General features: G+C 44.6%; 1 protein-coding gene across 4 annotated transcripts in view; it reads left to right on the forward strand.

Moving 5' to 3' along the window:
* GFRA1 (GDNF family receptor alpha 1) overlaps positions 1–22,641 on the forward strand; it is a 240,058-nt gene extending 217,417 nt beyond the window's left edge. The window contains exons 8-10 of one of the 4 annotated variants that reach the window (XR_016306269.1): positions 11,485–11,538; positions 13,795–18,472; positions 18,528–22,641. Coding sequence is in view for 1 of the 4 variants with exons in the window: in XM_089653034.1 (XP_089509160.1) it covers positions 11,485–11,538; positions 13,795–13,950 (210 nt within the window). In the remaining 3 variants the exon portion in view is untranslated. Of the gene's footprint in view, positions 1–11,484; positions 11,539–13,794 lie in introns of all 4 variants that reach the window. The other 3 variants (XR_016306268.1, XR_016306267.1, XM_089653034.1) reach the window with 3 other exon arrangements.
* The last annotated feature ends 4,370 nt before the right edge of the window (positions 22,642–27,011 follow it).

Genomic DNA, 27,011 nt, shown 5'->3' on the forward strand with positions numbered 1-27,011 from the left:
GCATATCAATAGGTCTTTAGATAAAAAAGTAAATAAGGAGACCCATGTACTTGCACATTATTTTTTAGCCAGAAAAAAACCCCAGCAATTAATTTCAAGTAGAAAAAAAATATAGCTAGTAGTAGTCACATTCAACTGGACTCGTTCTGTAAGGTTAAGATGTTTAACCATCAAAGACAATACGTATTGAATGCAGACAATAAGTATTGAATGAGTACTCATGGTACTCATGTAGCCCCATGAGTAGCCCTATCCTATGGTGGTCCCTCCTAATCTTGTCTTTCAGTCAGGCACAAATACATCAGGTTCGGCCATACATGTCCCTTATAAACTATTATTCCTACAAGCCTCCACCGATAACATACAACCCAACTGTTTTGAAAAATATGGAGACACCAGAAGGTGAGACAACCACCTTAAATTGCACACAGTTCCTTATAAAGTTATAAAGACAGTGATGAAAATGTATTTAAAGTAAACAGGGAGAGCAAGAAATTAACTTATATCACGGAGGATGAAACTGGAAGCTTCTCCATAGAGCTGTCCAGCTCCATTCTATGACTTTCCAGAGTTCAAGATACTAATGTTGAGCTGGGGCAAGTCTTTAAATTGTTGTGCGCTGGTAACATTGTTTTTATTACTTCCCTGTATCCATTAATAAGGGCCTGACTATCCATTCCAGGCCAATTATGGTTATGATACACCACAATGATTACTATTATTTATTATTTATTGCCTGGAAGTGTTGTGAATTGCAACATGCATACTATGAAGCAGATCTCCTTTTTCCTTCTCCAATCTCCCTTCTTTCTCTGTTTCTTCTCCTTCCCTATTCTTCTCCTTTTTCTTTCTGTTCCTTCTTCTTTATTCCTTCTTTCTTTTCCTTTTTCTCCTTCCCCTTTCTTCTCCTTTTTCATTCTTCGTCTTTTGTCTCTTTCTCTATCCTTCTCCTTCTTCTCTTTCTTCTTTTGTTCTCTTTCACTTTTCTTTTGCATTCTCCTCTGTTTGTCACACTTACCTCCTTCTCTTTTTTTCTCCTTACTTCTCCTCTTTCATTCTCCTTCTTCCTTCTCCTTCCTTTTCCTTCTCCATTCTTCTCCTTCTTTCTACTCCTTCTCCTTTCTTCTCCTTCTTTCTTCCCCTTCTCCTTTCTTCTCCATCTCCTTTCTTCGCCTTTTCCTTCATTCTCCTTCCCTTTTTCTCTTTCCTTCTTTTTTCTTTCTTCTCCCTACTTCTCCTTTTTCTTTCTTTCCCTTCTTACTTCTTTTCCTCCTTCCTTCTCTATTCTTCTCATTTTCTTCCTTCTCCTTCCTCTTTCTTCTCCTTGTCCTTTCTTCTCCCTCTTTTCTTCCCCATATCCTTTCTTATTTTTCTCCTGTCATACCTTTCCTTCTCCCTCTCCTTCCTTCTCCCTCTCCTTCTCCTTTTCTTGTTGTCATGTTTACCTTCTGTTGGACCTTCTAGTAAGCTTGTAAAGATTCAAAAATGGTTTTGCACCGGGTTGTGGCCCCTTCATGTTAAGTTCTTTTTGGTGAAAGTTTATTGTAACAATTTGACAAATGGTTAATTAGAAAAGTGTAGTGGGTAGGGTGGATTGTTAGAGTGTCCATTGGGAAAGCACACAGTAGCAGAGGTGGGGTTGAGTGCAGTGGTGTCATTAGGGAAAACGAAGCAGGGTGGAGTAAGGGTTGTCAGAGGCAAGTCATAACCTCTCCAGTTTCTTTGGATCGGCTAAATTTGAAATCCATTGATATCACAATGTCACAATAAGAACTTGTGACTCATCTGCTGGATGTGTCAGTGCTGTCACCATCTTCTCATAATATGATCAATACTCTGCTTTTTCCAGAAAAGATTCTGCTTACAACAACTTTTCTCGGAGTGCTTATTTTCCCAAAGCGGACTCTGCGTCTTACCACTTTCTGCTAAATCTGTCTTTGGAGAATTAGAAAGGAAACGTGTGACTAGATTAGAGATAGTTCATATGCATTTGTTTCAGCTCCTTACTCTAGGTAAAGAAAGATGTTCTTCAGGCAATATAAAAAGGCAACATTTTATTGAGTGTAGAATTCATTAAAAATGATAAAATATACAGTGTGTTCGTCTGTACTGATACTTTCTCTGATTGTGGGAACAGCCCCACTGCAAGAGTATTTTTGTCCTCCATAGAGATGGGCTTTAAATTAAAACCGAAGGCTAAACTTTTTCTTCTTTTGAATAGAGTAAGGGAAGGTTATAACTCGTCAGGGTTTTTTTTACATCTCTGTCCCATTGAGGAGATTTCCCTTCACTTCCTTTCTCATTGCAAAGCAGCATTGAAAACATGGAGTTTAGCTTTAAACATGGAGAGCATACCCTCTTAGGGAGAGGGCGAGCAGTAAAGATGCAAGTGGAGAGTGAAGGAGGCTGTGCTGTCATCACTCCCTCCCGTCATCCCTGCCAGGAAACCTTGGCAGTCAGACTCGGGTAGATCACCTGTAGAGTCCACAAACTCTGCTCTGACCATTGGGAGAACTGCTGTTGTTCACCCCCACGCTGGAAACCTTGAAAGTCAGGCTCAGGTAGACCACCTGAAAAGTCCACAAATCAGTTCTGACCATCAGGAGGACTGCTGTTGGTCATCCCCACCCAGCGAACCTTGAAAGTCAAGCTCAGGTATACCACCTGTAAAGTCCACAAACTCAACTCTGGCCATTAGGAGGACTGGTGTTGGTCACCCTCACCCAAGAAACCTTGAAAGTCAGGCTCAGGTAGACCACCTGCAAAGTCCACAAAACAACTCTGACCATTAAGAGGACTGCTGTTGGTCATCCCCAACCAGGGAACCTTGAAAGTGAAACTCAGGTAAACCACCTGCAAAGTCTACAAGCTCAGCTCTGACCATTAGGAAGACTGCTTTTTGGTCACACCCACCCAGAGAACCATGAAAGTCAGGCTGAGGTAGACCACCTGCAAAGTCCACAAATCAACTCTGACCATTAAGAGGACTGCTGTTGGTCACCCCCACCCAGAGAACCTTGAAAGTCAGGCTCAGGTAGACCACCTGCAAAGTCCACAAACTCAACTCTGACCATTAGGATGACTGCTGTTGGTCACCCCCACCCAGGGAACCTTGAAAGGCATACTCGAGTAGACCACCTGCAAAGTCCACAAACTCAGCTCTGACCACTAGGAGGACTGCTGTTGGTCACCCCCACCCAGGAAACCTTGAAAGGCATACTCAGGTAAACCACCTGCAAAGTCCACAAGCTCAGCTCTGACCATTAGGAGGACTGCTGTTGGTCACCCCAACCCAAGGAACCTTGAATATCAGACTCAGGTAGACCACCTGCAAAGTCCATGAACTCTTACCATTAGGAGGACTGCTGTTGGTGCTGTTATTCTGCCCCCCCAAATGAAAGCTTCTCTTCAGGACTAGTGTATCCAGAGTGTGAAATGCCAGATACTCTCAGACACAGAAGAACCGTAAAGAGTCTAAAGGAATGAACTTTAAGTAATTATACTACATTTAGGAGGTGTACTGCCAGTAAGCCTGGATATTATTCCCATTTATCAAAGCTTGCAGTAAATTCTGTCAGCTCCTAGCCTGAGCTTATCCCTTCCTTCCTCATCTGATACCTTATTACCGACTATTGTGAAAATGGTGATCGTGACGACTTGGGCAGTGCTCCATGGGTCGGGTAATTCTGTGCTCATATGTGACCAGGTAACCTTGAAGGCAATCACTTCACCCATCTCTGATCCTAGATTCAATGCCCCATGTCAGACTCAAAGTCGAGATTTGCTGCGCACACAATTTTTGTCTTTTAACAAGAGACAACAATGTCAGCGCAGAGTGACATCCGCTGTTATCTCAGCTAAGCCGCCGTGACACGTCCCAAACACGACACCGAGAGACAGATGCATACGGCTCTATGTGTGCGACGTGGGCCCAATGACCCAGCAGCTGTCACACAGGGTGACGGCTCAGCGTCTCCGTGTTTTATTGCAGTAATTGGGATGCAGAGCTCGAATCCTCCGCTTAACCATTTAGGTTATTTCCTGGAGAGAGCTGTATGCCGCCGATGGAGACAAAGGGGGGGGGGGCAACGCAGGCATATTGGGATCCGGCTGGCTGAATCTGCAACATTCCGGCAGATGGAATTAAAATGTGCTCACTCGGCATGTGTGTGCGGTGAGCCCCGCGGAGCGGTCGTCCAGCTGCAGACCGTTATGTGCCAAGTGGGACAGAAACTTCAGAGATCTGTCCATGGATTGGCATGGAATGGGGGGGGGTGGCACGCAGGGGATGCCAAACTCTGCATTATGTCTATGTTAATTGCTGGGTCTGATCGGCGATGGGGGACAGACAATCTGAGGGGCTGCTGACATAAATCTCTGGTGACTTGTACTAAGTCATGTGAAAAAACAGACACAAATCACCAACTAAAGCGGAAATAAAGTTTTCACAGTGCGAACGGTATGGAGGAGCTTGCCTTCCTGCAATCAAAGAGACACTGCCGTCAGGCGACATTTACCATAGACAACAATCTAGATGTAAGCTGATCTTATCTGTAGGATGAAATAATAAAATACCCAACCATGACTGATGCAGGAATCACACCGGATTCAGGATTCACCCAACCCTGACCAATTCAGTAATCACCCAACCCTAACCCATGCACAAATCACACCAGATCCAAGATTGACCCAACCCTGACCAGTGCAGGAATCACACCATATCTAAGATTCACCAAACTCTGACTGATGCAGGAATCACACTGGATCCAAGATTAACCAAACCCTGACCAATGCAGGAATCACATTGGATGCAGGAATCACACCAGATCAAAGATTGACCTGTACTAAGGTCAGTGCTGTAATCGCACCAGATCACACCGGATCCAAGATTGACCCAACCCTGCCAGTGCAGGAATCACACCGGATCTAAGATTCACCAAACCGTGACTGAGGCAGGAATCACACTGGATCCAAGATTGACCCAACCCTGACCGATGCAGGAATCACACCAGATCCAAAATCCACCAAACCCTGATTGATGCAGGAATCACAATGGATCTAAGATTCACCCAATGCTGACTGATGTAGGAATCATACTGGATCTAAGATTCACCCAACCCTTGCTAATGCACACCAGATCCAGGATTCACCCAACCCTGACCAGTGCAGTAATCACACCGGATCCAAGATTGACCCAACCGTGACCAGTGCAGGAATCACACTTGATTTAAGATTCACCCAACCCTGACTGATGCAGGAATCATGCTTGATCCAAGACTGATCTAACCCTGGCTGATGCAGGAATCACACTGGATCCAAGATTGACCCAACTCTGACCGATGCAGGAATCACCCTGGATCGAAGATTCACCCAACCCTGGCCAATGTGGGAATCACACTGATCTAAGATTCACCCAGCCCTGACCGATGCAGGAATCACACCAGATCCAAGATTGACCCAGCCCTGACCGATGCAAGAATCACACCAGATCCAAGATTGACCCAACCCTGCCCAGTGCAGGAATCACATCAAATCTAAGATTCACCAACTCTGACTGATGCAGGAATCACATTGGATCCAAGATTGACCCAACCCTGACCAATGCAGGAATCATATTGATATAAGATTCGCCAAACCCTGGCTGATGCAGGAATCGCACTGGATCCAAGATTCACCCAACCCTAACCAATGCAGGAATCACACTGATCTAAGATTCACCCAGCCCTGACCGATGCAGGAATCACACCAGATCCAAGATTGACCCAGCCCTGACCGATGCAAGAATCACACCAGATCCAAGATTGACCCAACCCTGCCCAGTGCAGGAATCACATCAAATCTAAGATTCACCAACTCTGACTGATGCAGGAATCACATTGGATCCAAGATTGACCCAACCCTGACCAATGCAGGAATCATATTGATATAAGATTCGCCAAACCCTGGCTGATGCAGGAATCGCACTGGATCCAAGATTCACCCAACCCTAACCAATGCAGGAATCACACTGATATAAGATTCACCCAACCCTGACTGATGTAGGAATCATACTGGATCCAGGATTCACCCAACGCTGACTGATGCAAGAATCACAACAGATCCAAGATTTACCCAACCCTGACCAATGCAGGAATCACACCAGACTTACGATTAGCCCAATCCTGTCTGATGCAGGAATCGTACCAGATCCAAGACTAACTCAGCCCTAATTGAGGCAGGAATCACACCAGATCTGAGATTCACCCAACCCAAACCGATGCAGGATTCACACCGAATCTAAGATTCACCCAGCCCTGACCAATGAAGGAATCACACTGGATCTAAGATTCACTCAACCCTGAATGATGCAGGAATCACACGGGATCCAAGATTGACCCAACCCGAATTGATGTAGGAATCACTCCGGATCTAAGATTGTCCCAACCCTGACTGATGCAGAAATCACACTGGATCCAAGATTCACCCAAATCTGCCTGATGTAGGACTCACACTGATTTAGGATTCCCCCAGATCTTACTGATGCAGGAATCACTCCGGATCTAAGTTTCACCCGACCTTAAACCAATGCAGGAGTCACATTGGATCTAAGATTCCACCTTCCCATGAATCAGTAGTACAAGTTTCAGGCATGACCTCATCATATTATTGGTTCCAATTAAAGTAGAATTATAGGCAATATAGAGAGAGTAAGGGAGAGTTATAACCCCTGTCAGGTTTTTTGCCTGCTGTGTCCCATTGGGGAGATTTCCCTTCGCTTCCTATCCCTTAGCCAAAACAGGAAGGGAGAGGAAGTTTCTGCAAATTAAGGGAATCCATTGCTCCCTCCCCGCCCAGGTCACCAAAACTGTTATCCCCATTGGAAGATTTACCCTCTATTACTGCTCTGAGGACAATACAATCCAAAATGTGGGATTGTCTTTTACTTTTCATCCTGATAATAATGGTAAACAGGACTAGTAAGAAGGGCAAATCTCCCTACAGGGGGCACAAACAGCAAAAAACCTTACAGGTGTTCTAATCCTTCTCCACTATACAAAACTGAACAAGAAATATTTGACTTTAGATATACTTTTATGAAGTGCCTCTCTCTGGCCAAGAATAAGAAAACTGCATCCTAGATCACATGATCTCTGACTAGTATGAACCTTGTGGGTGTTTCATGCTATTAGAGACAGCAGTGAGTCTATTGTATTCAGACAAACCCTGTCGGGTTGACTTGAAGTAGGACAGAAGGATCAGTAAGGCACAACCACTGTGCAGCACTGCTGAGGAGGAAGCAGAACCTGCTTATGTAATAAGTAAATGCAAATGGCCAAATTAGGGTTAGGATTTCAGGGAATAAATACAGGCGTACCTCGGTTTACAAATTAAATACGTTCTGCGGGACGTTTCGCATTGCGAAAAAATCGTAAACCGAAACGCAGTTTCCCATAGGAATGCATTGAAAAACAAGTAAGCCGTTCTAGAGGTCAGAAAAAAAGTTTAAAAAAAAGTCTTTTATCTGTTCAAAATTCTTTATAAAGTGCATAAATACTGTACATGGACATGATTAAAAATTAATTTGTAAATGCACAAAAAAAGTCAAAAGTCTTATCTGTAGAAAACTCTTTATAAAGTGCACTTTAAAGGCATAGTACTGTACAGGGACATGATTAAATAAAAATTTGTAAATGCATTGAAAACCAATTAATCCGTTCCGGAGGTCAGAAAATCAGAAAAAAGTTAAAAAAAAAGTCTTATCTGTTCAAAGCTCTTTATAAAGTGCACTTTAAAGGCACGGGGCTGGCACTATAAATGCTTCATATTGCCAAAAAAGTTTGTAAACCGAGGCATTACTTTCAATGGATTTTCATTCGTAAATCAAAAATTACGTTAACCGAGGCGTTTGTAATCCGAGGTACGCCTGTATTAGGTTATGTCCTAAGAGTCCATTTTTATGATTAAAGATGTGGTTTGACATGCTTTTATTTTGCCTTCCCTGGACCCTCCTTTCACCACTCACTTACATGCAGGGGCGGACTGATAACTCATGGGGCCCCCGGGCAATAGGAGATCATGGGGCCTGTGTTCTTGCCCAAACTCAAAAAAGCCTATGAAAAAGGTACCAGGGGCATCTCATGGGGCCCCCTACTGACCCCGGGCCCCCGGGCAGTGCATTTGGTGTGAACCACTGTTTAGGGTCAGTCCACACCAGAATGCGATGCGGGAAACCCCCATTCTGTGCGCATTTCCTGCACTGCATTTAAAACGCACTGCAGTTGCAATCTTCAGCGGGTGTCAATGTTAACTCAATGCAAGTGTACAATCCAAACGCACACGTTCCCGCATTAAAAATGGCTGTGTGCATAAGTGGGTGCTGCAGTGACCGTCGGCTGGAACCGAAAAGAATCAGCAAGGGAGAATGTCACCAGCACACTGAGGATCACCAATATGGGTCCAAACGTTTTAATGAATGATCACATAGTTACAGCAAGGCAACGTTTCAGAGTCTCGCAGGACCCTTTCATCAGGCATGTGACGGCCCCATATTGGTGATCCTCTGTGTGCTGGTGACATTTTCCCTTGATGTTAACTCAATGACACCCCAAACGCAGTGTGTTTGCCTGCACCAGACCACATGGTACAGTAGTACCATGCGAATTGGTTGTGTGTTTTATAAAGTAGGGCATGCACTACTTTTGATGCAGGCCGGCTAAATATCAGCCCATTCAATGAATGGTCTGAAATCTGACAAAAGCGCAAATTGATGCGCTGTTATGTGACAATAGTGATGTCTTAATGAAGACAGAAATTATGACGTGACAGTAGTAAACACGATATATCACATAAATATAAACAACAACATAAGTCCATTCACTAAAGTACAGGTGCGTCAATAATTCAAATAGGGAGATATCAATCAATCCCATTCAGCTTCCATCACATAAAAAATTCAAAAGAAACGCATGTCTAACAAATGATGCACTGATTTGCATGTTCATGAGGGAAATAAGTATTTGATCCCCTTCACAAAACATGACTTAGTACTTGGGGGCAAATCCCTTGTTGGCAATCACAGAGGTCAGACGTTTCCTGTAGTTGGCCACCAAGTTTGCACACATCTCAGGAGGGATTTTGGCCCACTCCTCTTGGCAGATCCTCTCCAAGTCATTAAGGTTTGGTGGCTGACGTTTGGCAACTGGAACTTTCAGCTCCCTCCACAGATTTTCAATCAGATTAAGGTCTGGAGGCTGGCTAGGCCACTCCAGGACCTTAATGTGCTTCTTCTTGAGCCACTCCTTTGTTGCCTTGGCCGTGTGTTTTGGGTCATTGTCATGCTGGAACACCCATTTTCAATTCCCTGGCTGAGGGAAGAAGGTTCTCACCCAAGATTTGACGGTACATTTCCCCGTCCATCGTCCCTTTGATGCGGTGCACTTGTCCTGTCCCCTTAGCAGAAAAACACCCCCAAAGCAGAATGTTTCCGCCACCATGTTTGACAGTTGGGATGGTGTTCTTGGGGTCATAGGCAGCATTCCTCCTCCTCCAAACATGGCGAGTTGAGTTGATGCCAAAGAGCTCGATTTTGGTCTCATCTGACCACAACACTTTCAACCAGTCCTCCTCTGCATCATTCAGATGTTCAGCGGCAAACTTCAGACAGTCCTGGACATGTGCTTACTTGAGCAGAGGGACCTTGCGGGCACTGCAGGATTTCAGTTTTTGTCAGCGTAGTGTGTTATCAATTGTTTTCTTGGTGACTGTGGTCCCAGCTGCCTGGAGATCATTGACAAGATCCTCACGTGTAGTTCTGGGATGATTCTCACTGTTCTCATGATCATTGACACTCCATGAGGGGAGATGTTGCATGGTGCACCAGACCTAGGGAGACTGATAGTGGTTTTATGTTTCTTCCATTTGCGAATGATTGCACCAACTGTTGTCACCTCACCAAGCTGCTTGGCGATAGTTTGGTAGCCCAGTCCAGCCTTGTGTAGGTCTACAATCTTGTCCCTGACATCCTAGGACAGCTCTTTGGTCTTTGCCATGGTGGAGAGTTTGGAATCTGATTGATTGCTCCTGTGGACAGGTGTCTTTTATACAGGTAACACAATAAGATTAGCAGCACTCCCTTTAAGAGACTGCTTCTAATCTCAGCTTGTTACCTGTATGAAAGACACCTGGTAGCCAGAAATCCTGCTGAATGATTGGGGATCAAATACTTATTTCCCTCATGAACATGCAAGTCAGTGCATCATTTGTTAGACATGCATTCTGTCTCTCAGTGTTACAATACACATACCATTCGATTTTTAGACTGATCATTTCTCTGTGAATGGGCAAACATTCAAAATCAGCAGGGGATCAAATACTTATTTCTTTCATTTTTTGTTTTTTTTTGTCTTTTTCATGTTTTTTTTAGCAGTGCACTATTTGTTTCTTCATTGCTGTTATATATAGTGTATCCTATGTATGGTGCTAGTAGCTCTTTTGAAAGTATTTTCCCCTAGCACAGCAGTCTTTTTTCTTTTACACAGAAATGTGAACGCAGCCTTCACAATGAATAGCACCACATTGCACCCATGCATTTCCCATGCGGTGTTGCGTATTGCAATAACGTACATGTTACCCCAACTACATAGTGTGTGAGCAAACATTTCCCTCCCAGTATAGGACGACCCATTAGGGCTCATTCACACTAGCTGTTTGTACCTTTTGTATCCAAGCTGCGTTGTAAATGTTTTTACTTATTTATGGCACTTCATTTAACTCTATGCGCAATGGCGCGTTTGGATGCATTATATATGTTAGAACGCACTGTGCAAAAATGCAACGTGTCCTACTGTTTTCAGTGCACGACCACAAAGTGTATTGATGTGAACTGAATCAAAGGGACATAAAGGAAATTGCCTTGACTACACAATAGGAATACGCTGGGATAAGCTGTCCAACGCGGCTGGTGTGAATGAGGCCCTTGAATACCGCGGTGATGTCACTCCCTATAGTTTCAGACTGAATGCCCTAGAACAAGCACAAACCACCAGGAGCCAAACCATGCCAGCTTCCATCTAAAACTTCTCCCCCAGGTGCATGACTAATTCCCTTTAAATCCAGTCACTCCTCTGCCGTCTGGATTGTCATCATTAATTTCCATCCAGACTTTTCCTGGCCAGCCAACAATTATCATAAGAACGTGTTTGAGAACAAAGAAGGATGCGTCAGTCGGACATCAATATATCAGCCGGTCGCTATAACGAGCTGCCAAGCAGCCGGTTCCAGCTAATTAATACGGCTGATGGCGCTGGATTATTCTCAGCGTCTTGCCATGTAATTAATTTCATCGGCTACAATGAGAATCCTTTAACTGAGGGAGGCTTTGTGTGTTTGCTAAGGAACATGGCGAGAAAAAAAATGTTCTTCATTCTGTGTGAGCAACTGGCGGCGATATGTGTCACCGGCTCATCACAGACGTCTCAATTAAAGTGTGTGTGTTTTTTTTTCTAGGCGCAGAGAATGAAATTAAACGACACTGTGGACACCCAACTATGCCTGGCGGAGGTGAGCGGAACACTCTTAGAAAAGTTACAAAAAAATGAAAAAATTTACTTGAAGAAACTTTTTAATGGCAGTTCTATCCAAAATCGATAATTCAAGTGAATTCCTTCCAGGCTGTTCATTCTCTAGAAAGATTAATAGAAGGATCTCCCAACTAGATTTCCTCCATAATGTACAATTGTGGGAGGGGCAGAGGCACAAACTACTGCATAGAATTATAATTGTGGGAGGGGCAGAGGCACAAACTACTGCATAGAATTATAATTGTGGGAGGGGCAGAGGCACAAACTACTGCATAGAATTATAATTGTGGGAGGGGCAGACACATAACTTACTGCAGGAAATCTCCCCATTGTGGGAGGGGCAGAGACATAACCTACTGCAGGAAATCTCCCCATTATGGGAGGGGCAGAGACATAACCCACTGCAGGAAATTTCCCCATTATGTGAGGGGCAGGGACACAAAGTACTGCAGGAAATATCCCCATTGTGGGAGGGGCAGAGACACAGACTACTGCAGGAAATCTCCCCATTGTGGGAGGGGCAGAGACACAAACTACTGCAGGAAATCTCCCCATTGTGGGATGGGCAGAGACACAAACTACTGCAGGAAATCTCCCCATTGTGGGAGGGGCAGAGACACAAACTACTGCAGGAAATCACCCCATTGTGGGAGGGGCAGAGACACAAACTACTGCAGGAAATCTCCCCATTGTGGGATGGGCAGAGACACAAACTACTGCAGGAAATCTCCCCATTGTGGGAGGGGCAGAGACACAAACTACTGCAGGAAATCTCACCATTGTGGGAGGGGCAGAGACACAAACTACTGCAGGAAATCTCCCCATTGTGGTAGTGGCAGAGACACAAACTACTGCAGGAAATCTCCCCATTTTGGTAGGGGCAGAGACACAAACTACTGGAGGGAAATCTCCCTATCATGGAAGGGGCAGAGACACAAACTACTGGAGGGAAATCCCATTGTGGGAGGGGCAGAGACACAAACTACTGGAGGGAAATCTCCCTATCATGGAAGGGGCAGAGACACAAACTACTGGAGGGAAATCCCATTGTGGGAGGGGCAGAGACACAAACTACTGGAGGGAAATCTCCCCATTGTGGGAGGGGCAGAGACACAAACTACTGGAGAGAAATCTCCCCATTGCGGGAGGGGCAGGGACACAAACTACTGCAAAGAAATCCCACTGTCTAGGAGGAAGAAGGAGAAGACCTTTTCCCTCCAAACACATTTGATATTCTTGATCAATAAACATTTTTACTAATCATCAAGCTACCTTACTGTTCTTACTAGGCGCTCCCACTTAAAAATTATATATCAGTTAAGCGGTGCACTCATCATTACTAGAGAGCAGCCTAAGACCAAAAACAGGTCTTTATACATTATACCTTCAATCTAGGTTGGCCTCATTTTAGAAGCACCAGTTCATTATACAGACAAATAAGAGCTCAATTCAATCTCAGTTCATTGGTCCAGACAACTATACAATCACTAGAATCAATGGGGTTGATTTACTCAAGGCAAATAGACTGCGCACTTTGCAAAGTGCAGTTGCTACAGAGCTTAGTAAATGAGCAGAAGCTGTGCTGACCTCCATCATCCAATCATGTGCAAGCAAAAATGCTGTTTTTTTATGTTCCTTGCACGTGATTGGGTATTTTTTGCAAAGTGGAGCTTCACCTTATTTACTAAGTTCTGGAGAAGCGACTGCACTTGCAGAATGCAGCTGCACTTTGCAAAGTGCTCAGTCTGTTTGCCTTTAGTAAATCAACCCCGTTGATTCTAGTGAGTGTATTGGGAAGCACAATGGCTGAAGTTAGCACTTCCACCAGGCAGTACTAGGGTTGTTGGTTCAAATCCCAACCACAGCACCACCTGCCTGGAGTTTGCATGTTCTCTCTGTGCCTGCTTAGGTTTCCTCCAGGTACTCCAGTTTCCTCCCACGCTCCAAAGACATGCTGGTCGGTTAATTGGATCATGTCTAAATTGTCCCTAGTATGTGTATGTATGAATGTAAGTTAGTGACCTTAGACTGTACGCCCCTTGAGGGTTACGGACTGATGTGAATGTACAATATATATGTAAAGCGCTGCATAAACTGACGGCGCTATATAAGTACCTGAAATAAAAAAATAAAATAAATCATCCCCGATGTCATTTGTCTTTGAGTAGGCTACACAAAGCACAAAGACATTTTGTATATATAAAAGTTTCACCTTGTGTCTCTTTTTTTTTTACAGCAGTCTCTTGGAAAAGACAACATAGTTGGACGATCTTCCAGCAATCCAATTTCTGCCGACAACTCTTCTGCAATGTCATCCAGGCCCGGCACAGCACTGCTACTGCTTACTTTGACGCATTGGCTGTTCCTTGCTTCCCCCGCCCTGACGTTATAGCCTCACCACAACACACGGACATGATGAAGACCACAAAAATATATAATTATATATTCCGTACGATTAATATTATTCACTTTCCTACCCTCTCGATCACCTGAAATTGGCGTACTGGAAAAAGAACTGAATATTTTGGAACGTCATGGAAGAAGACCAAATACAGAGGGGGCCACGTAACTATGTGGTGGCTCTGGGCATGCTTTGTGTGTTAAAGAAAAAAAAAAAGCAACAGAACGTTTGTAAATTTGGCTGTTGATAAACTATTTTTCCACCCATGAAGAGGAAGTTCCTACATTATCCTATTTATAGCATTTTTTTATGATTTAATTACTTTCCAAAGTTCTTTAAAAAAGGAGGCCAAATGTACATACCGTAGCAGGCCAATCGCCAAAGTGCTTGTGTTCGTTAAATACTGCTTCGTCTGATTTCCTTCAGTGTTTCTGTTTTTACGTCTGTTATAACATCACGTGGCCTAGTGATCTCACCATGCCATCTTTGGTTGGGTGACAACGACATCTTGAGTTCTCAGTGGGGTAATTTTGGAAGCAATGTCTCGCATGACCCAATAATCTGACCCAACATCTTTGGTTGGAAGTTGACAACATCCTGAGCTCTCAATGAGGCGGCTTTGTAAATGATGTCTTTCTTGACCCAACCATCTCACCCACAATCTTTGGTCAGGAGTTGACAAAATCTTGAGCTCCCATTGAGGTAGTTTTGGAAAGTACATCTCTCTTGATCCAATGATCTTAGCCCTTGATCGGCGATGATAACATCTTGAGTTCTCAGTGAGGCAATTTTGGAAATGAAGTCTTGCATGATCCAATGATCTTATCCCATCATCTTTGGTTCAGTAATGACAATATCTTGAGTACACAATGAGGCAATTTCGGAAACCATGTCTTGTGTGACCCAATGATCTCACCCTGCTATCATTAGTTGGTTGACAACATTTTGAGCTCTCAAGGCAGTTTTGGAAATTATGCCGTGCATGACCCAGTGATCTCACCCCCTCTCCCCTGACATCTTTGGTTGGGTGACAAGGTTAAGTTTTTGCAAGGCATATTTTGGAAAAGACATCTCTCTCCCAGTATGTTAAGTATGACAGGTGGTAAAGAGTAGGGACCTCTTTTGGGTTTGAGGTGCTAATGAATCACAGAGATAGATTTTAGTAGCTAGCCTGAAGAAAAAGGTTCAAAAACAATACACAACTTCTAGTTAGAGGAGGCAAAAAGTCACAAGGATTTTCAATTTCCGTGGTTATCCCATGAAAATATGTTTCCCAAACTGAAGTTGTGCACCCACAAGTTCCAAATGAGCCCCCAACCCCCCCCAACTGACTTTTCCTGTCTATTCTGAAAGAACAAACAACCATATAATCCAGAGCCGCCATATGTCCTGTTTATAGCATGCATATGGTGGCTTCACAGGAGGTGACCGCGCAGCGCAAGACTTGACACAAAGCGTTTGATGCAAAGATTTTTTTGCCTTTCTTTACCGGTTTCAAGCTGATGCATATTCATATTATTATTGGCTACGATTCTCTGGACTTGCTAACAAGTACATTTAGACGCTAGTGACATGCCAGGAGCTTAATTACCATTACAGTTAACGAAGAACAACGTTGTGTACACAAGGAGAAAAAAGAAATCACAAGCACTGTGTTTGCCTTAATGAAGCATGGTTTCATAATCCCTTGTGCAGAGATTAATATCGTGCGGAGTATACAAAATATAAATAAATAAATAAGAGAGAATTTGGCTCAGAGGACTTTGGATCTGGGCCGCGCTTGTTTTTCTAAACGGAACACAGACAGTCTGTCGCAGCTGTTTATGTAAGCCTCCAACTGCAGCCGTCTTGGAGAAAGGAGCACAAGGTTGGTGTGCAGTCTCAGTCAGCTTTACTTGCTTCAGATTGCTGCTTTTGTATGTTGTTCATACAACGGGTGTAAGGACTGCTACTGGGCTGTAAGGTGGACTCCATCCTAAACAAACAGTTCAGTTTTAGGACTTCAGCTTTTTATATATCTTAGACTCCAGTGGAGACATTTTCCTGCAGTAGTTTGTGCCTCTGCCCCTCCCACCATGGGGAGACTTTCCTGCAATATCTTGTGTCTCTGCCCCTCCCAAAATGGGGAGATTTCCCTCCAGTAGTTTGTGTCTCTGCCCCTCCCACATTGGTGAAATTTCCCTGCAATATCTTGTGTCTCCGCCCCTCCCAAAATGGTGATATTTCCTGCAGTAGTTTGTGTCTCTGCCCCTCCCACAATGTGTAGACTTTCCTGCAATATCATGTGTCTCTGGCCCTCCCACAATGGGGAGATTTCCCTCCAGTAGTTTGTGTCTCTGCCCCTCCCACATTGGTGAAATTTCCCTGCAATATCTTGTGCCTCCGCCCCTCCCAAAATGGTGATATTTCCTGCAGTAGTTTGTGTTTCTGCCCCTCCCACAATGGTGAGCTCTCCTCCAGTAGTTTGTGTCTCTGCCCCTCCCACAATAGTGATATTTCCTGCAGTAGTTTGTGTCTCTGCCCCTCCCACAATGGGGAGATTTCCTGCAGTAGTTTGTGTCTGCCCCTCCCACAATGGGGAGATTTCCTGCAGTAGTTTGTGTCTCTGCCCCTCCCACAATGGGGAAATTTCCTGCAATATGTTGTGTCTCTGCCCCTCCCACAATGGGGAGATTTCCTGCAGTAGATTGTGTCTCTGCCCCTCCCACAATGGGGAGATTTCCCTCCAGTAGTTTGTGTCTCTGCCCCTCCCACAATGGGGAGATTTCCTGCAGTAGTTTGTGCCTCTGCCCCTCCCACAATGGGGAGACTTGCCTGCAATATCTTGTCTCTGCCCCTCCCACAATGGGGAGATTTCCCTCCAGTAGTTTGTGTCTCTGCCCCTCCCACATTGGTGAAATTTCCCTGCAATATCTTGTATCTCCGCCCCTCCCAAAATGGTGATATTTCCTGCAGTAGTTTGTGTCTCTGCCCCTCCCACAATGGTGAGCTCTCCTGCAGTAGTTTGTACTCTGCCCCTCCCACAATGGTGAGATTTCCTGCAGTAGTTTGTGTCTCTGCCCCTCCCACAATGGTGAGATTTCCTGCAGTAGTTTGTGTCTCTGCCCCTCCCACAATGGTGAGCTCTCCTGCAGTAGTTTGTGTCTCTGCCCCTCCCACAATGGGGAGATTTCCTGCAGTAGTTTGTGTCTCTGCCCCTCCCACAATGGTGAGATTTCCTGCAGTAATTTGTGTCTCTGCCCCTCCCACAATGGAGAGATTTCCCAGCAGTATGTTGTGTCTCTGTCCCTCCCACAATGGGGAGATTTCCTTAAGTCATTTGTATCTCTGCCCTTCCCCCCCCCAATAGTTAAATGGAAAGTTCATGTGAATATCTTTCTCCACTGGAGTTCAAGCGATATAAGAAGCCAGCAGATTGTTCAGCTCGGTAACATCAACACAAAGATTGAAAAGTCAGTTTCACATGGATTGTCCTTTAAAATATTGATCAATGTTTCACAAAAAAAAAACCTATTATTCACGCATAGAAATGGCACCAGAACGACCTGTGAAGTTACGGTTTACAATACACAGCCCTGACTGACCCCTGTGACACAGTATAATGTAGACTGCGGTCAGAAACAAAAAGGACCACAAGTGTCAGTCCACAACCCCCCCCCCCCCACCATGAACATTACTGGTTCTAGTTTCTCCACAATTGGAGATCAATGCAGACTTCTACAGACAGCTGAAGAAACAGACGGTAGCTGGCAAAGGCCAACATGGAGTTCACTATGAACACCATGCAACCGCTGCTTTGACTTGACAGCAGGTAAAATTTGATTGGTCCCCGAGGTGTACCGCTGTGTATCATCACTGGCAATTCTACTTTTATCCTTTATTGCAAGATGGTAGATAAAGTTTTCTTTTTAAGTATCAAAGACATAAAAAAGAATCGCCAGACAAAGATTTAAACTTGAGCCATTTGGTGATTTAATGTCCCAATCTCATTAACTTCTGTTGTAAAGCTGAGGCCTTTGTGCAGCCTGAGCCCTTATCAGAGATCCTCCATGTTCAAATAGGTGGTCTAGTAAGTGAGTTGTTGCCACCTATAATTGCACCTTCCTATCAACCAGTCAGAACTGCTGAAGTCCAATAAGGGCTGAGATTTCACACATGGCTCCATTCACAATATGGAGGCTGGCGGTGTTAACGTATCTTGCCCCAGAGCTGTGCTTCTTACGAAAGACTTTTATAAATGTCCATGTTGCCATTGGTCCAAAGAAACAGAATTTGGTCTCTGAAGGAATAAAATGGGAGGCCTTTGCCCCAGCTTAACTTACAAATTATATTAACCAGTCAAGACAACCTATCATGGACAGAAAACAGAGAGAAAGATAGTCCAGGTGATTGCAGAAACATACATAAAGGTGGAGAGGCAGCAGGAGCATAAAAGGTGGACAGGCAGCAGGAGCATAAAAGGTGGACAGGCAGCAGGAGCCTAAAAGGTGGAGAGGCAGCAGGAGCATAAAAGGTGGAGAGGCAGCAGGAGCATAAAAGGTGGAGAGGCTGCAGGAGCACACCTAAAGGTGGAGAGGCTGCAGGAGCATACCTAAAGATGGAGAGGCTGCAGGAGCACACCTAAAGGTGGAGGGGCAGCAGGAGCACACCTAAAAGGTGGAGAGGCAGCAGAGGGTACTGACAGTGGAGTGTAGCAGGCCAAACAACTGTGGGGCATTTTGGAGGCTGCATGGAGACACGGGGGTATACTTGGAGTCATGGCCATACTTGGTGTCCCTGGGTGTAAAGGGGCGCAATGGAGAGATAGGCGTGCACAGAGGTCACTGGAGATGAAAGAGTCACTGGAGACACAGAGATCCTAGGAGCATACGGAAGCCACTGGAGATACAGGGCTCACAGGAGAACACAAAAACCACTGGAGACACAGGATTCACTGGAGATACAGCGGTCACAGGAGCACACAGGGGTCATTGTATACACTAGAACAACAAGAGTCACAGGAGCATCCAGGGTTCACTGGAGTCACAGGGGCCTTTGGAGATGAAGGAATCACAGGGGGTCACTGGAGACATAGGAGTCACAGGAGAACAGAGGGGTCACTGAAGACATAGGAGTAATAGGAGAACACAGGGGTCACTGGAGTCATAGGAGAACACAGGGGTCACTGGAGACACAAGGGTCATTGGAGATATAGATGTCACTGGAGACACAGGGGTTACAGAAGTCACAGGATCACACATGAGTGCACAGGGGTCACTGGAGAAACAGGAGCACACTAAGGACTGGAGGCAGGCATGGAGGACTGCAGGAGGTGGTCAAAATTAGGCATAGCAAGACATTAATGTCAAGCAATGTGTTACTTGGCCCTTTAGAGAGCACCAATCAGGAGAGCTCTTTCCCAATTGGCCCTGGTGCCAGCACTGAGTGTGAAATTCAGAATTGGTGATGGCCATGTGCCAGAGGAGAAGACATGATGTTGGATCCCCAGAGAGTTGAGTGTAACACAAGCCTTCTTTGCCTATACTTCTGAGGGTGATTGGCTAGGAGACATGAGAAGATGTCAGAGAGGACCCACAGATATAACATGGTTGTACAATCCAACCAAAATATGTAGAACTGGATTTTGTCTGCAGACTCCTTCATTGATTGAAGGGGGCTTTTAATGATCTACCTTCCAAAGAAGAGCTAGGGACTGATTAAAGTCTGAGCCTTTATCTAAAATAAACTCTGCAAAGACGGGTTGTTAGTGGAGGTGATGCCATAGATATATATTCATCTGTCAGTATATTGGAAGCACCTACTATTAATAAATCTAATTTCAGCAGACTCATCTGAGATAGGGGCTCATAATCCACACCGCTCTCTGCCGCGCCCTGGACGTTATCCAACTGGTAATTAAGAATCAGCAAATGTGCCCTTTCTGGGAGGAAGCAGAGGAGAGTAAGGGTCCATTTACACCTCTGAATTAGGGTAACACCTGGCTACCCACATTTCATGTGTTGCAGCACTCTCCATTTTGAATGACACCCCAAGGCAATGCCCATGAGTCGCAGCACGCTGCAGAGCACCATAGAGCATTGCCTTACAAATTTTGTGAATTGTTCAATTTTTGGGAGGTTTTAGTGCATTGGCAGACCATTATTTTTAATTCAACACTCACATGAACAGAGCACTAAAGTGTAAATGGTCCTTGAATCCTTACTGGAGAATTATTATTTATACAAAATGCTAACAAAGACAGTAAAGGTCTGTGAGTGCGGTTCACCAGTATATGGATTTCTGGAAGGCAAACGGATATTCAGCATTGGGCCCATTCACACGATTGCTCTGAGTTAACCAGCATATTAACATACGTTGCATTAATGTAACAAAGTGCCCCAAAAAGGAAATTTTGGCGGCGCATCACACATTATGTGCATTGCCGCACTATGCATTGCACTACAACATGCAAAAAATGGAAACACTACATGATTTGCAGGTGTGAAAGTGACGACATGTTTCGCATTGAAAGCGGAAGTGATGTAACATTTTAAACAAATGGAAATGTTACATAATTTGCAGTGAAAGAAACAAAATTTCCCTGTTGAAAGCGAAAGTGTTGTAACATTTTTTTGCTTTCGCTGTGTGATGAGACACCTAGCTAACAGGTAGGAAGCCTCAGTTTCCTCATTCGCTGTGTGTGCTGCTAGCAGGGGTGGACTGAAAACTCATGGGGCCCCCGGCAATAGGGGATCATGGGGGCCCTGCGTCCACGCCCACACCCAAAAAAGTCTATGAAAAAGCCAATGAAAGGTAGCAGAGGCATCTCATGGGGCCCCCTACTGACCCCGGGCCCTCGGGCAGTGCTCGAATGGTCAGTCCGCCCCTGGCTACTAGTAATATGGAGTCATGTCCAGGGGTGGACTGACCATTTGGAAACTCGGGCACTGCCCGAGGGCCCAGAGTCAGTAGGAGACCCCATGAGATGCCCCTGGTACCTTTTTCATAGGCTTTTTTGAGTTTGGGCAAGGACACAGGGGCCCCATGATCCCCTATTGCCCGGGGGCCCCATGAGTTGTCAGTCTGCCCCTGGTCATGTCAGTGCTCACTAAGCTTCAAAGAGGGCAAAGTGTTGGTGTCGCTTAGCTGGTGCCTCTGTGACTGAAGTTGCCAATGTATTTGCCGTGTTGCGAGGTTCTTTCATTGCAAATTGTGTAGTGTTTCCATATTTTTGTCTAACCCCTGTGTGTCCATCAGCCCATGCTTTGCAGCACATTACCAAAACTCAATAATGTGGTTCCTAAGACACAAAGTTGGGATGGCATGTTTTCTTTTTCCAGAAAGGAATTCGGATATTACCACAAAGCAGAAAAACAAAACACAAGAAATCTCTTAGTGTTGGGTAGTTCATCCAACCAAATTACCTTCCTCTGTTACATGTTACAAGTCATATCGGTAAAGCTGTGTTGGGTTGCTGTGGTTAGCATTCATTTTGCTTACCTACCTACAAAGTACGGTTTGACAACATTAAATAAAATCCTCACTGCAGACTGAACCTCCTAATTCATCAAGCTGCAGTTTAAGGCATGCTAAAGTGGCCTTTCAAACATTCTCTGGGCTTATTTGCATGCTTTAGGCGCTTCTTAGCTTGAAAAATCAGGCCAAACATGTTTATGCCCTGGTTACATTGGGTCCGATTTGGCATGTGATTTGCATGCCAGGCGACTTGCAAATCGTATGCCAAGTCACACCCTATTGTCCGTTATTAGAGCGGTCATATCGGTGTGGTTCTGACTTGGTCGGAGTCGCACCGATTTCTAAAGTAGTACATGCACTGCTTTTCATGCGATTTGCATAGACATCTGTGTCAGATGTCTTGCAAATCGCACTTGAAATCAGCATGTCCCCTGACTTTGAAATCGTGCGACTTCACTGTAAGTCGCACGATTTCAAAGCCTGGCTTGATGTGACTGGGGGGTAAGGCAGATGAGATATTGCAGTGTTGCCCACAACTACCAGATGTTGCCTGTTGATAGTTTTGCTGCAAAATAAATGTATGAAGTATATGGACTGTATAAGCAACTCTTACATGCCTGATGTGTCCAATCCAGGGGCGGACTGACCATTTGGAAACTCGGGCACTGCCCTAGGGCCTGGGGTCAGTAGGGGGCCCCTTGAGATGCCCCTGGTACCTTTTTCATAGGCTTTTTTGAGTTTGGGCAAGGACACAGGGGCCCCATGATCCCCTATTGCCGGGGGGCCCCATGAGTTGTCAGTCCGCCCCTGGTCCAATCCCAGACATTTCAGGAGCACTCAGTGAAAAAACAAATTTTCGTTTGAAAGTCTGAATAGATCCTACGCGGAGGGTGAGTCACCGTCCGATACAAAATTGTTCTGTAGATCTGGTGGCTGTGGTTTTTGATGGTGTCAGAGAGGTGTCACCGGGGGTCTGTCAGTGTCTACCCCCCTCCAGGAGTCTTCTGAGCTACCCCAGTATGGACTGACCCCCCCATGTCTTCTCCACAGTGTAAATAAGAGTTCTACAATCCTCTGATCTATTTTGTTCTTCTGGAAACAGTATCACGTATTATAAAAGGAGCTCGCTAGTTGCTCATTCTCCAAAATCATCTACTTATTTTTTTCTTATTAGTGATTATTATGATGATGATGTTACTTACTTTTAATAAAAGTGTAAAAACCCAACTCTCCATCTGTCTGATGTCGTACTTCAAGGGGGGGGGGGGTCACAGCAGGCTGGCACTTAAAGGAGAATCCTCAATAACTTTCCAAGTCAACATGAATACATTCCTATAAAAATATACAGGAAGGGAGGCGGAGCTTAGAGTGAAAGCAGACCTCCCCCACCATTGATCACAAAGGAGTGTATTTATAAAAATGCAGAGCTGTTCCTTCTTGGAATCTACATGTAGATTCAATGTGTGTGAAGGGGAACTAAATGAAATGTTTGGCTATTTTATCTCCATGTTGGATGCTATTCATACATTCACAATACAGGTAGTCATGGAAATACATCATTATGTCTACTATGTGGAGCTGACATTTATAATAGATAGGTATTTATTTCCTATGGACAACAGCTCCATCTAATGGCCATAATGCAGTTTTTTCCTGATTTACTCTATTCTGTATGAAGATTAACAATCAACCTGGAGAGCAAGTAGCCTAAAAACATTCTTCTTTCCTCCATTCACATACAGTGAATGTGCATGCAGATTTACAGGATGAATAGCTCTGCGTTTTTTTTTCATAAATACAACCAAAAATGTCTAATATCAAAACAAAAATGAGATTTCTGTTCTTGGCAGAAGATGAATAAAATGTTTATCAAAGAGAAACATTGTATCCAGTGATTGCCTACAGTCACAGCCGGTTCACACTATGTGGTGCGTGACACCGCATGTAAATCGCACAGGAATGAGGTGCAAATGTCTGTGCAGTGCGATTTGAGCCATACACTTTGTATGGCTCAAGTCGCATCACATTCGGACCAAAAAGGTGCACGAATCTTTTTTTAAATCCGTACCTGAATCACATTGCATGGGTGTTCTTGCGATTTCTGTAAATCACATTGCGTTTTGCGATCTGTTTCAGTGTGTCATTAAATCATTATTGACACCCGCACCAGATCGCATGAACATGATGCAAGTGCAATATGGTGCGGGAAATGCACAGGATTCGCAGAGTTTCCCGCACCACATTGGTGTGAACCTGGGCTTAGTGTTACGCGACATGCACAATGAGCGTTTGCCCAGCTTCTGGCAGAAGAAAATCAATCTTAAAAATGCAGCTTTAGGCACCTCAAGCATTTGGGTGCTCATTCATTCCGTTGCCCAGAATATTAATTTATTCTGGCCACTGAAATGAATGGACACTCAAGCACTAAACGCGACTAGCTTTAAAGCGCATATTGGCATGTAAAGGCTAGGTTCACATCTGTTCAGTGGTGCCGCTGCGGATCAGCATGAAAATCCGTGCAGCCGCACCACCCGTACAGAGGAATGCGGACCTGCGGGCAGATGCCATTAGTTCTAGTGGCACGCCACCCGCACTGGAAAATGCAACCGCACTTGGAACCAAGGTTCCCGTGTGGGCTGCGTTTTCAGAAGAAGTGCAGAGACTTCTTTCCCTGCATGTCATGGGGCATGGGAGTTCAATCAAATGAATGGGCTCTCGTGCCCGCACAAAATGTGGCCCACACGGCCACATATATGTGAACCAGGGGTAAGACATTTAACTGTGCCGGGCATATTTCTGTCGAAGCACTCCTCTCCTGAACATGCAAATTATTTTTTTTATTCTGCCTCTAAATGCCTGTAAACGCCTATGTGTGCATGGACACATGGGCTAACATGGAGGGGTGTTTAGAGGCAGAAATAAAAGGTCAAACACCCTTAAAAGCGGCATTTTTTACACCCAATGTGCAATAGGCCTTACCTGTCAAATTAGAAGTATTTGTTACATTTGTTTAAATTATCTTGATCAGATTCCTAAATTTAAAGTATTACTGAACCCCGGACCCTGCATTCACTATATCTGGTCTTCCACAGTACACACAACATGGAAATCCAATTATTTTAGTAAATATAAACTGCTAAATACCTTTTCTCATCAGCAGTTAGAGCAGTCTTGTGACTTCAGCAGAGCACTGGTTAAAGCTTGTAGGAGGAGTCTTCTTTCTGCTCTAGGAGGATGCAGAACCCCTGACCCTCTGTCTGGACAGTATTGATTGGCCCTGTGCTGATCACATGCACTCTCTCAAGAAAAAAACCCCACCTCTTTAGCACTACACACCAAACTGAGCATGTGCATGTGACTACGGAATCTGTCTGTATCAGGTGGACATTTCAACAAGAGGAGGGGAAGAGAAGACAGGATCAAACAGCCTTTTTACACAATGCAGATTATTAACCCCTTAGGTTCCACAGTGAGTATAACAAGCATGCTTTACTGCATCTACCGACTGATTGTACTGTTGTGGGTTTAGTAACACTTTAATCCTCTGATTAGAGCTTAGCTGCCGAGATAGATTTACATCAGATGTACCTAATGCTGGGGCGTCTCTTACTTGTAGCTGGTGAGTTTGGTGGTTTGGAAAAGACTGTGCATGTACAGGTGAAACTCGAAAAATTTGAATATTGTGCAAAAGTTCATTTATTTCAGTAATGCAACTTAAAAGGAGAAACGAATATATGAGATAGACTCATTACATGCAAAGCAAGATAGCTCAAGCCGTGATTTGTCATCATTGTGATGATTATGGCTTACAGCTCATGAAAACCCCAAATCCACAATCTCAGAAAATTAGAATATTACATGCAATCAATAAAACAAGGATTGAACAATATCGGACCTCTGAAAAGTATAAGCATGCATATGTACTCAGTACTTGGTTTGGGCCCCTTTTGCAGCAATTACTGCCTCAATGCGGCGTGGCATGGAAGCTATCAGCCTGTGGCACTGCTGAGGTGTTATGGAAGACCAGGATGCTTCAATAGCGGCCTTCAGCTCTTCTGCATTGTTCGGTGTCATGTCTCTCATCTTTCTCTTGGCAATGCCCCATAGATTCTCTATGGGGTTCAGGTCAGGCAAGTTGGCTGGCCAATCAAGCACAGTAATCCCACGGTCATTGAACCAAGTTTTGGTGCTTTTGGCAGTGTGGGCAGGTGCCAAGTCCTGCTGGAAAATGAAGTCAGCATCCCCATAAAGCTTGTCTGCGGAAGGAAGCATGAAGTGCTCCAAAATGTCCTGGTAGACGGCTGCATTGACCCTGGACTTAATGAAGCACAGTGGACCAACACCAGCAGATGACATGGCTCCCCAAATCCACACAGACTGTGGAAACTTCACACTGGACTTCAAGCATCTTGCAGTGTGTGCCTCTCCATTCTTCCTCCATTCTCTGGGTCCTTGGTGTCCAAATGAGATGCAAAAGTTCCTCTCATCAGAAAAGAGGACTTTGGACCACTGAGCAACAGACCAGGTCTGTTTTTCTTTAGCCCAGGTAAGACGCTTCTGACGTTGTTTGTTGTTCAGGAGCAGCTTGACAAGAGGAATACAACATTTGAAGCCCATGTCCAGGATACGTCTGTGTGTGGTGGCTCTTGATGCACTGACTCCAGCCTCAGTCCACTCCTTGTGAAACTCCCCAGCACTTTTGAATGGCCTTTTCCTGACAATCCTCTCCAGGCTGCGGTCATCCCTGCTGCTTGTGCACCTTTTTCTTCCACACTTTTCCCTTCCACATAACTTTCTATTAATGTGCTTTGATACAGCACATTGGGAACATCCAACTTCTTTTGCAATTACCTTTTGAGGCTTTCCCTCCTTATGGAGGGTGTCAATGATGGTTTTCTGCACAACCGTCAGGTCAGCAGTCTTTCCCATGATTGTGATTCCTACTGAACCAGACTGAGAGAGGTTGGCCAATGAGGAGGGAGTTAAAATAGTCAAGGCGAGATATAACAAGAGAGTGAATGAGTTGCTTAGTGGTTTCAGAAGTTAGGAACGGGCGTATCTTGGAGGTGAAGTCTACATGATTTTGTCAGCGATTGGATCTGGGGCTGGAAGGACAGATGGGAGTCTAGGATTACACCTAGTACCATATTGATTTGTAGCAATAATTCTCTGATACAATAAAGCTGGCTACTCGAGAACATCCATTGCAACAACTCTTTATTTGCTACATGGCTGGATACAGAAACACCCACTAACGCGTTTTGGCCAGGGCCTTACTCATATACTGCCATGTAGTGAATAAAGAATTGTGGATATGGATATTACCGAGCTGCTGGCTTCATTGTATTGGAGGAAGGAATCTATGGTCTGGATGTCTAGTTAGGCAGGCCATAGACGGGGTCAAACATCGGCCAATTTTTCGAATGATAAATGAAAAATCGGTAGTTCGTTCGGCTGACGTTACCACCGATTAAAAAAAAATCGTCCAACTAAATCATAAAGTTCACCCCATAACTTCTGTCCCTTGCAGCGGCTCCTGCGCAGATTTTTTATCGTAAAAACGATTGGCCATCATTGCCGGAAAAATCGTCCGATCG

Source organism: Staurois parvus, unplaced genomic scaffold, assembly GCF_062004578.1.
Source record: "Staurois parvus isolate SC_StPar_1 unplaced genomic scaffold, SC_StPar_1.0 ptg000697l, whole genome shotgun sequence".
Taxonomy (NCBI): Eukaryota; Metazoa; Chordata; class Amphibia; order Anura; family Ranidae; genus Staurois; species Staurois parvus.